This window comes from Eleutherodactylus coqui, chromosome 7 (genome assembly GCF_035609145.1).
Source record: "Eleutherodactylus coqui strain aEleCoq1 chromosome 7, aEleCoq1.hap1, whole genome shotgun sequence".
NCBI classification, from domain to species: Eukaryota; Metazoa; Chordata; class Amphibia; order Anura; family Eleutherodactylidae; genus Eleutherodactylus; species Eleutherodactylus coqui.
In genome coordinates this window covers 34,652,383-34,667,011 of record NC_089843.1, presented here as the reverse complement: position 1 = coordinate 34,667,011, position 14,629 = coordinate 34,652,383, and the positions used below count along the sequence as shown (strand labels likewise).

At 44.3% G+C, this 14,629-nt stretch overlaps 1 protein-coding gene across 1 annotated transcript in view; it reads right to left on the bottom strand.

The window, feature by feature from the left end:
• The window catches only part of LOC136572389 (kyphoscoliosis peptidase-like), a 33,122-nt gene continuing 18,493 nt past the window's right edge, over window positions 1–14,629 (bottom strand). Inside the window, exons 6-7 of the mRNA XM_066572918.1 lie at window positions 9,454–9,644; window positions 1–1,359 (exon numbers count right to left, since the gene is read on the bottom strand). Of these exons, the coding sequence (XP_066429015.1) occupies window positions 44–1,359; window positions 9,454–9,644 (1,507 nt within the window). The 3' untranslated portion in view covers window positions 1–43. The remainder of the gene's footprint in view (window positions 1,360–9,453; window positions 9,645–14,629) is intronic.

Here is a 14,629-nt window from a genome sequence, read left to right as displayed (position 1 = left end):
TATTTTGACTTTTCCAACTTTTATTGCAGCCACCATCTGCTTACTACCCTGAAGTATCAAGTCCTTCATTTTGGGTTTTGAATGACATAGCAATGTCCATTGTAGGAGAGTTTGCTACAACCTTCACGGCGATTTTAATAATGGACCCAGCGGTCCCCGTAAAAACTTTCCCCTCCCAGATCTTGTTCTTGGTAAGCTGAAGTTCCGTCTTCACAGGACCAATGACAATGACCTTGCAAGCGCTAGGAAGTCTTACTCTGAATATTTCCCAGCTATCAGCTGGGAGGAGTCCAACCCGTGGCTGTAGTAAGGCACAACCATGTCCCCAGGCACTGTACACTTTTGGGAAGGGCAGCAAGCTCTTGTTGGAGTAGCAGTCAATGACATAGTCACAAGCATGTGAAAACTCCTGAGCCTCTTGGACACCTTGATGTTTGGTAAAAATGCTCAGCTTGTAACGTCCGGACCCTGGGAGATGAACCGTCAAACTGATCTTACGGTCCACGTAGGTAAGGAAAGAGTGCCTGTCCAGAGAGCACAAGCCATTAACTGCTTTACTAGTTTCCAAAACGGGATATAACTCCAAGTCCCACAATGTATGGAAGGTGATATTACATTTACCAGTAGTCGTCGTGATGATTGGAGACGTATGGCTAGGGTTGGTGAGACCATGACATCTTGAGTTAGTTCCGGGCCCACAGTGAACGCCAAGGTTGGGTGGGAAGAGCTCATTATGGTTTATCGGGTTTTTGCATTTGATTAAAACATTAGCCACATTCTGAAAGTTGTCGGTTTCCAGGTCTTTAACAAATAAAGACAATCTATAGGATCCACGGAACGGCAGGAGAAGGCAACATCCAAGCTGGTTGTCCTCTATCTGAGAGACTAGACACCTTCTACTGAAAGCCTCTGACAGATCTGGGTGGGCAAGCTGGAAAGTTGCCAGCAGGGGTCTAGATGTCTTAAACGTAACCTTAAGGCTGCCGGTCTCTGCCTTAATAAGGTCCTCTTCGAAGTTGTAGCCGTTGACCCCAAAGTCTTTTGCTTTGTGATTTAGCCCCCAGAAGTGATATGGATTTTCAGGCAACTTTAAAGATGTTTTTGGCTGAGGGCAGTCAATCTGATAGGAGCAAACCCACTTGTACGAATATTCAGCATCAACGGGCCTCGCAAATATCATTAGTTCATACTGTCCAACTAAAGGGGGAAAGACACGTAGGCTCATGAAGGACTCTTGGATGGTGAGTATCCCGAAGGTCTTCTCTACAAAACTTCTACTGTTCTCGAAGAGCTTGTAGATCTTATAACTATATTCCATTGGGTGCGAGCAGCCGAGTGTTATTTTGACTTCACCATCTTCTGTAGAGAGAAGAGGGTAAACAATCAATTAAACAATAGGGCATTGATGAAATCTTTGCAAATGGGAGATGGAAAATCACCTCTGATGAAGGGCAAGAGTCGGCTGTGACTGACAGTTCGCTACTGTTAACCCCTTACATGCTGTGATCAATGTTGATTATGGCATAAAAGGTTCACACTGGGAGGGCACTCCCTCTGTGGCATCGTCAGTAGAGATGAGCGAGCCCACTTGTCCGAGCTTGATGCTCGTTCGAGTATTAGGGTGTTCGAGATGCTCGGTACTCGTCTCGATTAAACGAGCACTGACCATTGAATTCAATGGAGCCGGCAATACAGCCGGCTCCATTGAAAGCAATGGGCTGCCGGCAATCTCAGTATGAATTTTCGGGAAGGGCTTAAAAATATAAGCCCTTCCCTGAAAATCATCCAAGACTGTGTAAAAATTAAAAAAAATATATATATTCACCTTGTCCCGGCAGACGGAGTTCAGCTGCGGCCGGCCGGCAGTTCTCCTGAACTGCTGAGAGTAGTACTCAGCAGCCGGGGATTTAAAATCCCCGCCTGCTGAATGAGCTGCCTCTGATTGGTCACGGGGGGGGGGGGGGGGGGGGGGGGCCGTCTCACTCTTGCCACTATTGTGGCTTAATAGTGAGACCTCGGAGCCCGAAATGCAGCCCTGCATGTTGCTCCTCGCCTGCCCTATCCATTTCTGTGTTTTTTGGTGATTTGCTAAGATTTTCACAAATGAAAACCTTAGCGGAGCACCAGTCATATACAAAAATGCTCGAGACACTCATTGACTTCAATGGGGTTCGTTACTCGAAACGAACTCTCGAGCATCACTGAAAGTTCGACTCGAGTAACGAGCACTCGAGCATTTTGGTGCTCGCTTATCTCTAATCGTCAGTTAACCTGCCCCGTAATCATGACATCTGGGTCTGTCATGGCCTGTGATCGCTATGATAGGCAAAAATGCATTACAGTACAGAAGTACTGCAGTGTAGTATCAGAGTGATCATAGCATCGCCGGTTCAAATCCCCTATAGGGAAATATTTTTTTTTTAATAAATAGTTTAAAAAAAACAACCTTTTTTACTCATTTTCCTTTTTTGCTTTAAAAAAATATGTTTGGTATTGTCACATCTGTAACGACCCGTACAATAAATTGAACACACTTTTTATCCTGTATATCAAACGCCAAAAAAACGGAGCTAAAATGCTTTTTTTTTTGTCGATTTACGCCTGGGCTTACACAGTGCAGGAACGGGGCGCCCAGCGAGTATAAAACACCACTTCTCGGACTCCGTGTTTTCTCACCTTTGAGACCCATAATGGGGTTAACGGAGGTCATAGGTCACGACAGGTTCCCTTTAAGGAGATTACTCTTGTTTGACTTATATATCCTTAGTTATGTTACAAGGTTAAAAAAGGATGAATATTGACTTATTGGGAAGCTACCTTTCAATAGATGACTCTTCAGAGCAGGTTTTACATCTCCTATTTGCATCACCTCTCCCCAGAATAAACTTTTGAAAATCTTTCTTGAACATCAACTAGTGACACAGGGGAGCACTTTGCTACAGTGTATTGGATCTCCTTCCCCTCTCTTGTAACAAGCCCAGCAGCACTAGGTTTGAGGCTCTGGACATTAGCAATGAATGCTTCCATTCACAGACAGCAAGTAGAGATCTTAAAACAGTGAGAAATTTACACAAAGTACAGAAAAAGTTTCTAATTTGTCTAATAACGGTGAAGTTTGAACACATTTCCCACAAATGGAAGAAAGAACATTAATCATCAGAGCTTCACCCGGTACATCGGAGTGCGCCCGTGGCAGTGCGGTTCTCGCTGGCATTTATCAGCCCTGGGTGAGGGTGTGAAGCAGAGATAAGGAGAAGGGGGACTAACCTGATGCCAGGCGCTGCCAAGAGTGTCTGAGTGATGTCCTGTAAAACCGGCATAATAAGCAGATGCTCCATAGAATAATTCATTGTGGGCGACCTTTAGATTTTGTTTGCCATCACTCTTTCAAGTTGGCAATGGTAATAATAAAGGGCCTTGTTTTTGCGCGGCCCGTTCCCAAGATGTTATGACATCATCCTGTTAGCGCTTGCAGGGCTGTCTGCTTTGGCTGAAGGTCACATGGAAGAGCCAAAGTTTTATAGAATTCACATGCCAGCTGAATACTTTAGCTACAGGGGGGCAAGGGTGGCTCAAGGGTTAAAAATGAATGCATGCGATGGCTATGGGGATGATGCTGAACATAGAAGGGATATAGAGCTGGTCAGGGTTAATGATATATCCTTGGCACTCTAGGATGGTTTATGGGTTAATACGAGGGGGAATAATTTTTTGGCTTTACATTCTGAATTTGTTTTCACATCATTGAAAATTATATAATTTGAAAGCTTATACACCCTCTTCTTCATTGGACACCAGGTCATCTCCTTTTATCCCCTCCTCTTTGGACACCAGGTCATCTCCTTTTATCCCTTCCTCTTTGGACACCAGGTTATCTCCTTATACCCCCTCCTCTTTGGACACCAGGTCATCTCCTGATACTTCCTCCTCTTTGGACACCAGGTCATCTCCTTATATCCCCTCCTCTTTGGACACCAGGTCATCTCCTGATACTTCCTCCTCTTTGGACACCAGGTCATCTCCTCCTTATACCTCCTCCTCTTTGGACACCAGGTCATCTCCTTATACTCCCTCCTCTTTGGACACCAGGTTATCGCCTTATACACCCTCTTCTTCATTGGACACCAGGTCATCTCCTTTTATCCCCTCCTCTTTGGACACCAGGTCATCTCCTTTTATCCCTTCCTCTTTGGACACCAGGTTATCTCCTTATACCCCCTCCTCTTTGGACACCAGGTCATCTCCTGATACTTCCTCCTCTTTGGACACCAGGTCATCTCCTTATATCCCCTCCTCTTTGGACACCAGGTCATCTCCTGATACTTCCTCCTCTTTGGACACCAGGTCATCTCCTCCTTATACCTCCTCCTCTTTGGACACCAGGTCATCTCCTTATACTCCCTCCTCTTTGGACACCAGGTTATCTCCTCATACCCCCTCCTCTTTGGACACCAGGTCATCTCCTGATACTTCCTCCTCTTTGGACACCAGGTTATCTCCTCCTTATACCTCCTCCTCTTTGGACACCAGGTCATCTCCTCCTTATACCTCCTCCTCTTTGGACACCAGGTCATCTCCTGATACTTCCTTCTCTTTGGACACCAGGTTATCTCCTTATACCCCCTCCTCTTTGGACACCAGGTCATCTCCTGATACCTCCTCCTCTTTGTTGGACACTAGGTCATCTCCTTATACTCCCTCCTCTTTGGACACCAGGTTATCTCCTTATACCCCCTCCTCTTTGGACACCAGGTAATCTCCTGATACCTCCTCCTCTTTGTTGGACACTAGGTCATCTCCTTATACTCCCTCCTCTTTGGACACCAGGTTATCTCCTTATACCCCCTCCTCTTTGGACACCAGGTAATCTCCTGATACCTCCCCCTCTTCGTTGGATACCAGGTCATCTCCTTATATCCCCTACAACTAGTGTTGCTTATCTTTATTGGCCGGACGACAAAATTGTCAGAATTTTAGCATAATCGAATGGCGTTAGTCTGAACTGATTTTGGACGAAAATCATGGAAAAATTGAATTTCCCATAATGTCTGCTGCAGACGTTAGCGTGCAGCCAATCAACAGCCAGGGTGCTTTGCTGAGGTCACAAAATGTGCCCTCCATTTTGCATATGGGCAGCAGTTACATTGGACCCCTGCATCACATGATCTAGCCGTATATAACATAGGCACAGTGTAACCAGCGGGTAATTTACAGTTGAGCTCAAGATAGAGAAGCTGCATCATGTTTATATGCCTATATAACACGTGGTCTGTTGTTAGGGACAGATATTCTGCAGAGGATATATTACTGCTGGGTGTGAAAGCGTGTATACCAGCAGAGAATGTACACAGAGTCCTTTCAGAGGGAGCAGAGAAAGAAGCTGCATCACATTAATATGCCTATACAAACATGGTCTGTACATTGGGAGACGGTGTATTTCTGCTGCTGTCAACCTTTATAGCAGCAAAGCAGACAGACAAACTACACTTTGGTGTGGGGAATATTTCAGCTCTCTGTTTGTGGCCTCAGATGTCATTCAAAGACACCAGTCCGGCCACAAAGAATTATTTGCAGACCTTACATAGCTAGCAGTGGGGTTTGGGGAATTCAATTACTCTGAGCCAAACAGACAACTCACAAATATACAAGCTGTACTGTGTGGCCTCCTGTTCTCACATATCGTGTCCCCCAGGGATTGCAGATTATTTAGTTGGTGATGCTTTTTTTTTTTGTTAATATAAAACAAAAAGAAAACCAAACAGGGAAACAGCAAATACACACAGTGTGTGTCAGCGGCCCCAGATGTTGGCAGAGGACAGGCCAAGTTGGTATTTCAAGCAGGAGGTGAGGCAAGCCCGCTGCCATTCCTGTGAAGTGATTCTGTCCATGTGTTATATCCGTAGCACACAGAACAGGTCTTAGAGTGGATGACACACAAGCCTCAACTACCACCTCCACCCCTTCCTCCCAGTCACAGACACACAGCAGTCAGTCTGCATCAGTCAGCCATGTGCATCCCCCTTCTACTTCACTCTTGCATGTTCCAAAGCAGTCCGTATGGATCAGTCTGAGGAGCTGTTTGATCATTCAGTGTCATGGATGTCAACCATGTAGTCCAAACAACCAGAGGCAGAAGAATTGAATGCACTGATGTCCAACCATATTTTTTCTTCGAAAGGGGAAGATGAGGCAGGTCAGTGTGTACGGTCAGCCCCCCACAGGTAATGTGCACTTGGGGGGATGTGGAAACAGATGTACCCTACATAGAGTAGGGTATCGCAGACAAATATAAGGGCTGTACCGTTACCATCAGTTATCACTAGTCGCAGCAAGACCAACATCAGGCCCATAGCGAGGTTTGTTCCCAGGACTTGTGCCGCCTGGGCATTCTTTGAATCCATAGGTGATGGCAGAAGAGCAGTCTGTGATGTCCCTTTGTCCTTAATGTGCATTTGCATATTTGGTGTTATGATGGACCCCAACTACTAGTGTCACCGCCTGAACACTGGGTGAGGTCTATCTGCTACATCATAGATTGTGGTTCCTGGACGCTGGTCATTTCCTTTTTATTCGCGATTTCACTGTTGTTCAATCAGGAGGAGATATGGAAAGGTGACCTGGTGTCCAATGAAGAGTAGGGGGTAAAGGAGATAACCTGGTGTCCAACAAAGAGGAGTAGGTATAAGGAGATGACCTGGTGTCTAAAGAGGAGGGGGTATAAGGAGATGACCTGATGTCCAAAGAGAAGGGGTATAGGAGAAATAACCTGGGGTCCAAAGAGGAGGGGGTACAAGGAGATGACCTGGTGTCCAACAAAGAGAAGGGGGTATAAGGAGATGACCTGGTGTTCAAAGAGTAGGGGATATAAGGAGATAACCTGGTGCCCAAAGAGGAGGGGATATAAGGAGATGACCTGGTGTCCAACAAAGAGAAGGGGGTATAAGGAGATGACCTGGTGTCCAAAGAGTAGGGGGTATAAGGAGATGACCTGGTGTCCAACGAAGAGGAGGAGGTATAAGGAGATGACCTAGTGTCCAACGAAGAAGAGGGGGTATAAGGAGATGACCTGGTGTCCAACAAAGAGGAGGAGGTATCAGGAGATGATCTGGTGTCCAAAGAGGAGGGGATATAAATAGATGACCTGGTGTCCAAAGAGGAGGGGATAAAAAGAGATGACCTGGTGTCCAACGAAGAGGAGGAGGTAAAAGGAGATCACCTAGTGTCCAACGAAGAAGAGGGGGTATAAGCAGATGACCTGGTGTCCAAAGAGGAGGGTGTATAAGGAGATGACCTGGTGTCCAACAAAGAGGAGGAGGTATAAGGAGATGACCTGGTGTCCAAAGAGGAGGGGGTATAAGGAGATGACCTCGTGTCCAAAGAAAAGGAGGTATAAGGACATGACCTGGCGTCCAAAGAGGAGGGTGTATAAGGAGATGACCTGGTGTCTAACACAGAGGAGGGGCTATAAGGAGATAACCTGATGTCCAGTCAGGAGCAAATATGAGAAGGAGGTATGTTGTCCAATGAAAAGCAATTATAGAAAGGTGACCCCTTGCCCAGTGAGGGGTTAGTATTGGAAGCTGACTGGATGATCAGTGCAGAACGATAAGAGAAGGTGACCTTGTATCCAGTGAGGAGGGGTATGGGAAGTTTACCTAGTGTCCAGGGAGGAGGCAGTATAGGAAGGTGACATGTTGTCCGATGGCGGGAGGGTATAGGAGGTGAACAGGAAGGGGTACTGTAAGGGAAAGTGACCTGGTGTCCAGTGAGGAGGGGGTACTGTAAGGGAAGGTGACCTGGTGCCCAGCGGCGAGAGGTTATGAAAGGTGATCAGGAGGGAGTACTGTAAGGGAAGGTGACCCAGTGGAGGGAGGGTATGGGAGGTGATCCGGAGGGGGTACTGTAAGGGAAGGTGAGCTAGTGTTCAGTAGCTGGAGAGTAGGGGAGGTGATCTAATGTGCAGCGTAGAAAGAGAAACAAGTAGTTTCCATGGCATTAAGGTAGGTTGCTTGGTGTCCTGTGTGGAGCCGGAGTAAGTAAGTATACATTAAAAAATCCCTGTAAGACTGTTATCACTGTGATCGTACGGACCCGCAGATTAACCATAACATGTCATTTTTACTGCACTATGAATGCCATAAAAACACCCCCCACTCCAAATTAAAATGGCGCAATAACATTTTTTTTGTCAATCTTAAGGCTTTTACCCACTAGGGATATTTTTCCCTGAGATGCGACAGCAATGATTTTCAGTGGTTTCATACTCATTTGCAAGTTTTCACTCCAGCTTCGCATCGCAGAGCAGAAATTTGTGATATCGCTCAGTGTTTTCAATGGGGCCGGCGGTAGCAGCGCCAGCCCAATTGAAAACATAGGGAGTATATCGTGGACTTCTGCCACAGCTGTCACAGGGGTTTCCTTCATCCCCGTGGGGACTGCGGGGATTAAGGAATCCTCTGCCATAGCTGTCACAGCTGTGGCAAAAATCAGCGATATTATACCATTGCTTTCAATGGGGTCAGTGCTGCTGCTGGCCCCAATGAAAGCAGTGGGTTGTAGGCAATCCCTGCAGCATGATTTTCGAAGAAGGGCTTGAAATATGAGCCCTTCCCTAAAAATCATCTCTAGCTGGTGAAAAAAAAATTGTATACTCACCTCTCCGCCGCTCAGACGCGTCCTCTGGCTGGCTCCCCTGCACTGCTGTCAAGCTCTTTCAGCGGGCGGGAACTTAAACATCCCCGCCTCCTGAAAGGGCTGTGCTGATTGGCTGAGTTCTCAGCCAATTACAAGCAGGGCAAGAAAAAAAACCGCTAGTGGGTAAAAGCCCTTAGAAGTATTCCATTACATTACGTAGTATGAAGGGATTAAGATGTACACCCAAAATACGAAAAATAATATATATATATATGGGTGTTACGAACGTCCTTGAATCTGAATGGCAAATCTTTCTAGTTATAGTATATCTTGTAGCACCGTTAACAAATATTGTTTTTTTACCTTTTTTTTTTTTAAGCTAAGCTCAACCTCTGAGGATGCTTTTGAACAATTATAGGGGGCTTACAGAAGTATTCACTCCCTAATACAGCCGTATTTTGATAAATCTATAATTTAGCTGTGGGAACATTCTGATAATAGCATCCATTTTTGCTGATGTCCTGCCACCTCCATGGCGGCTGCTTATGGTAATGTTAGGGGGCGCCGACCTGTATAGAACAGCCCGCCTCTGCCTACAGAGTAGAAGGTAATTTGGGGATTGCTGACAGGTTGGTGTTGGGGGGTTCCGCTGATCTGATGACATTAGCGGACTGTATTTTGCATTTCTCCCATATATTAGCCCCAGACGCTCCAGGCGGCTCTAATGCGTCTTGATAATTTGGTATCTGAATCTCTTTAATCTTCCCCTTAGTTGACCTCACAAGGTTTGAGATGAAACGACTCTTCGTCGTGTTGTACCTGTTCTAAGGTAGAAAACTTGTGGAGAGATGATGAAAAGCTGAAACCTGAAAAACTCCGAAGTCTTGAAGATTTTTTGCTCAAAATCTTCAAACGAAACTGTAGGCTCAAGCAGTTGCCAAGTGGGGTCATCGGGCCAATGAGTTTCTATGAAATCCTCGGGGTCGGTGAGGAAGAAAAAGTCTTCATATCTGCAAGAAATGACAGGAGTTGACACAGAAGCTAAGGGGGCTGCGGTTAACCCTTCAGTGGCCACTTATATCACAGGGCTTTAAAGGAAAGAAATACATAATGGACGTCCCCATGTAGTTTGTTTTATAACACCACACAGTGCGGAGAGTGGCAATACTGCAGTAAATAATAGTAAAATGTAGGACAGCCACATAGTGACTTCCTAACAATGCCATACAATAGTATTAATATTCATATTAATGTCCTCAGCTATACACAGTGACTAAATAACAGTGATTTAAAATGATATCCTTATCTATACAACCGCCATACAGTGACTAAATACCAGTGACGTAAAGTGATGTCCTCATCTATACAACCGCCACACGGTGACTAAATACCAGGGCCGTAAAGTGATATGCTTATCTATACAACCGCCACACAGTGACTAAATAAGAGTGACGTAAAGTGATATCCTTATCTATACAACCGCCATACAGTGACTAAATACCCGTGACGTAAAGTGAAATCCTCATCTATACAACCGCCACACAGTGACTAAATACCAGTGCCGTAAAGTGATATCCTCATCTATACAACCGCCCCACAGTGACTAAATACCAGTGACGTAAACGGATATCTTCATCAATACAACCGCCATACAGTGACTAAATACCAATGACGTAAAGTGATATCCTCATTTATACAACCGCCACACAGATACTAAATACCAGTGACGTTAAGGGATATCCTCATCTATACAATTGCCATACAGTGACTAAATACCAGTGACGTAAAGTGATATCCTCATCTATACAACCGCCACACAGTGACTATATACCAGTGACGTACAGTGATATCCTCATCTATACAACCGCCACACAGTGATTAAATACCAGTGACATAAAGGGATATCCTGATCTATACAACCGCCACACAGTGACTAAATACCAGGGCCGTAAAGTGATATCCTTATCTATACAACCGCCATACAGTGACTAAATACCAGTGCCATACAGTGATGTCCTCTTCTATACAACCGCCAAACAGTGCTAAATACGAGTGATGTAAAGTGATATGCTCATCTATACAACCGCCACACAGTGACTAAATACGATTGACCTAAAGTGATATCCTTATCTATACAACCGCCACATAGTGACTAAATACCAGTGACGTAAAGGGATATCCTCATCTATACAACTGCCATACAGTGACTAAATACCAGTGACGTAAAGGGATATCCTCATCTATACAACTGCCATACAGTGACTAAATACCAGTGACGTAAAGGGATATCCTCATCTATACAACCGCCACACAGTGACTAAATACCAGTGACGTAAAGGGATATCCTCATCTATACAACCGCCACACAGTGACTAAATACCAGTGACGTAAAGAGATATCCTCATCTATACAACTGCCATACAGTGACTAACTACCAGTGCCATACAGTGATGTCCTCTTCTATACAACCGCCAAACAGTGCTAAATACGAGTGATGTAAAGTGATATGCTCATCTATACAACCGCCACACAGTGACTAAATACGATTGACCTAAAGTGATATCCTTATCTATACAACCGCCACATAGTGACTAAATACCAGTGACGTAAAGGGATATCCTCATCTATACAACTGCCATACAGTGACTAAATACCAGTGACGTAAAGGGATATCCTCATCTATACAACTGCCATACAGTGACTAAATACCAGTGACGTAAAGGGATATCCTCATCTATACAACCGCCACACAGTGACTAAATACCAGTGACGTAAAGAGATATCCTCATCTATACAACTGCCATACAGTGACTAACTACCAGTGACGTAAAGTGATATCCTCATCTATACAACCGCCACACAGTGATTAAATACCAGTGACATAAAGGGATATCTTGATCTATACAACTGCCACACAGTGACTAAATACCAGTGACGTAAAGTGATATCCTCATCTATACAACCACCACACAGTGACTAAATACCAGTGACATAAGTGATATCCTCATCTATACAACCGCTATACAGTGACTAAATACCAGTGACGTAAAGTGATGTCCTCATCTATACAACCACCACACAGTGACTAAATACCAGGGCCGTAAAGTGATATCCTTATCTTAACAACCGCCACACAGTGACTAAATACCAGTGACGTAAAGTGATATTCTCATCTATACAACCGCCACACAGTGACTAAATACCGGTGACATAAAGTGATATCCTCATCTATACAACCGCCATACAGTGACTAAATACCAGGGCCGTAAAGCGATATCCTTATCTATACAACCGCCATACAGTGACTAAATACCAGTGCCATACAGTGATGTCCTCTTCTATACAACCGCCAAACAGTGCTAAATACGAGTGATGTAAAGTGATATGCTCATCTATACAACCGCCACACAGTGACTAAATACGATTGACGTAAAGTGATATCCTTATCTATACAACCGCCACATAGTGACTAAATACCAGTGACGTAAAGGGATATCCTCATCTATACAACTGCCATACAGTGACTAAATACCAGTGACGTAAAGTGATATCCTCATCTATACAACTGCCATACAGTGACTAAATACCAGTGACGTAAAGTGATATCCTCATCTATACAACTGCCATACAGTGACTAAATACCAGTGACGTAAAGTGATATCCTCATCTATACAACCGCCACACAGTGACTAAATACCAGTAACATAGAGTGATATACTTCTCTATACAACCGCCCCACAGTGACTAAATACCAGTGACGTAAACTGATATCCTCATCTATACAACCGCCACACAGTGACTAAATACCAGTGACGTAAAGTGATATCCTCATCTATACAACCGCCACACAGTGACTAAATACCCGTGACGTAAAGTGATATCCTCATTTATACAACCGCCACACAGTGACTAAATACCTGTGATGTAAAGTGATATCCTCATCTATACAACCGCCCCACAGTGACTAAATACCAGTGACGTAAAGTGATATCCTCATCTATACAACCGCCACACAGTGACTAAATACCAGTGACGTAAAGGGATATCTTCATCTATACAACCGCCACACAGTGACTAAATACCAGTGACGTAAAGTGATATCCTCATCTATACAACCGCCCCACAGTGACTAAATACAAGTGACGTAAAGTGATATCCTCATCTATACAACCGCCACACAGGGACTAAACACCAGTGACGTAAAGTGATATCCTCATCTATACAACCGCCACACAGTGACTAAATACCAGTGACCTAAAGGGATATCCTCATCTATACAACCACCACACAGTGACTAAATACCAGTGACGTAAAGTGATATCCTCATCTATACAACCGCCACACAGTGACTAAATACCAGTTACGTAAAGTGATATCCTCATCTATACAACCGCCACACAGTGACTAAATACCAGTGACGTAAAGTGATATCCTCATCTATACAACCGCCACACAGTGACTAAATACCAGTGACGTAAAGGGATATCCTCATCTATACAACCGCCACACAGTGACTAAATACCAGTGACGTAAAGGGATATCCTCATCTATACAACCGCCCCACAGTGACTAAATACAAGTGACGTAAAGTGATATCCTCATCTATACAACCACCACACAGTGACTAAATACCAGTGACGTAAAGTGATATCCTCATCTATACAACCGCCACACAGTGACTAAATACCGGTGATGTAAAGTGATATCCTCATCTATACAACCGCCACACAGTGACTAAATACCAGTGACGTAAATTGATATCCTCAACTATACAATCGCCCCACAGTGACTAAATACCAGTGACGTAAAGTGATATCCTCATCTTTACAACCGCCACACAGTGACTAAATACCAGTGACGGAAAGGGATATCCTCATCTATACAACCGCCACACAGTGACTAAACACCAGTGACGTAAAGTGATATCCTCATCTATACAACCGCCACACAGTGACTAAATATCAGTGACGTAAAGTGATATCCTCATCTATACAACCGCCACACAGTGACTAAATACCAGTGACATAAGTGATATCCTCATCTATACAACCGCCACACAGTGACTAAATACCAGTGACGTAAAGTGATATCCTCATCTATACAACCGCCACACAGTGACTAAATACCAGTGACGTAAAGGGATATCCTCATCTATACAACCGCCACACAGTGACTAAATACCAGTGACGTAAAGTGATATCCTAATCTATACAATCGCCATACAGTGACTAAATACCAGAGACGTAAAGTGATATCCTCATCTATACAACCGCCATACAGTGACTAAATACCAGTGACATAAAGTGATATCCTCATCTATACAACCGTCACACAATGACTAAATACCAATGACGTAAAGTGATATCCTCATCTATACAACCGCCACACAGTGACTAAATACCAGTGACGTAAAGTGATATCCTCATCTATACAACCGCCACACAGTGACTAAATACCAGTGACGTAAAGTGATATCCTCATCTATACAACCGCCACACAGTGACTAAATACCAGTGACGTAAAGTGATATCCTCATCTATACAACCGCCACACAGTGACTAAATACCAGTGACGTAAAGTGATATCCTGATCTATACAACCGCCATACAGTGACTAAATACCAGTGACGTAAAGTGATATCCTGATCTATACAACCGCCACACAGGGACTAAATACCAGTGACGTAAAGGGATATCCTCATCTATACAACCGCCACACAGTGACTAAATACCAGTGACGTAAAGTGATGTCCTCATCTATACAACCGCCACACAGTGACTAAATACCTGTGTCCTACAGTGGTTTCCTCATCTATACAATCGCCATACAGTGACTAAATACCAGTGACGTAAAGTGATGTCCTCATCTATACAACCGCCACACAGTGACTAAATACCAGTGACGTAAAGTGATATCCTCATCTATACAACCGCCACGCAGTGACTAAATACTAATGCTGAACAGTAATGTCCTCTTCTATACAACCGCCACACAG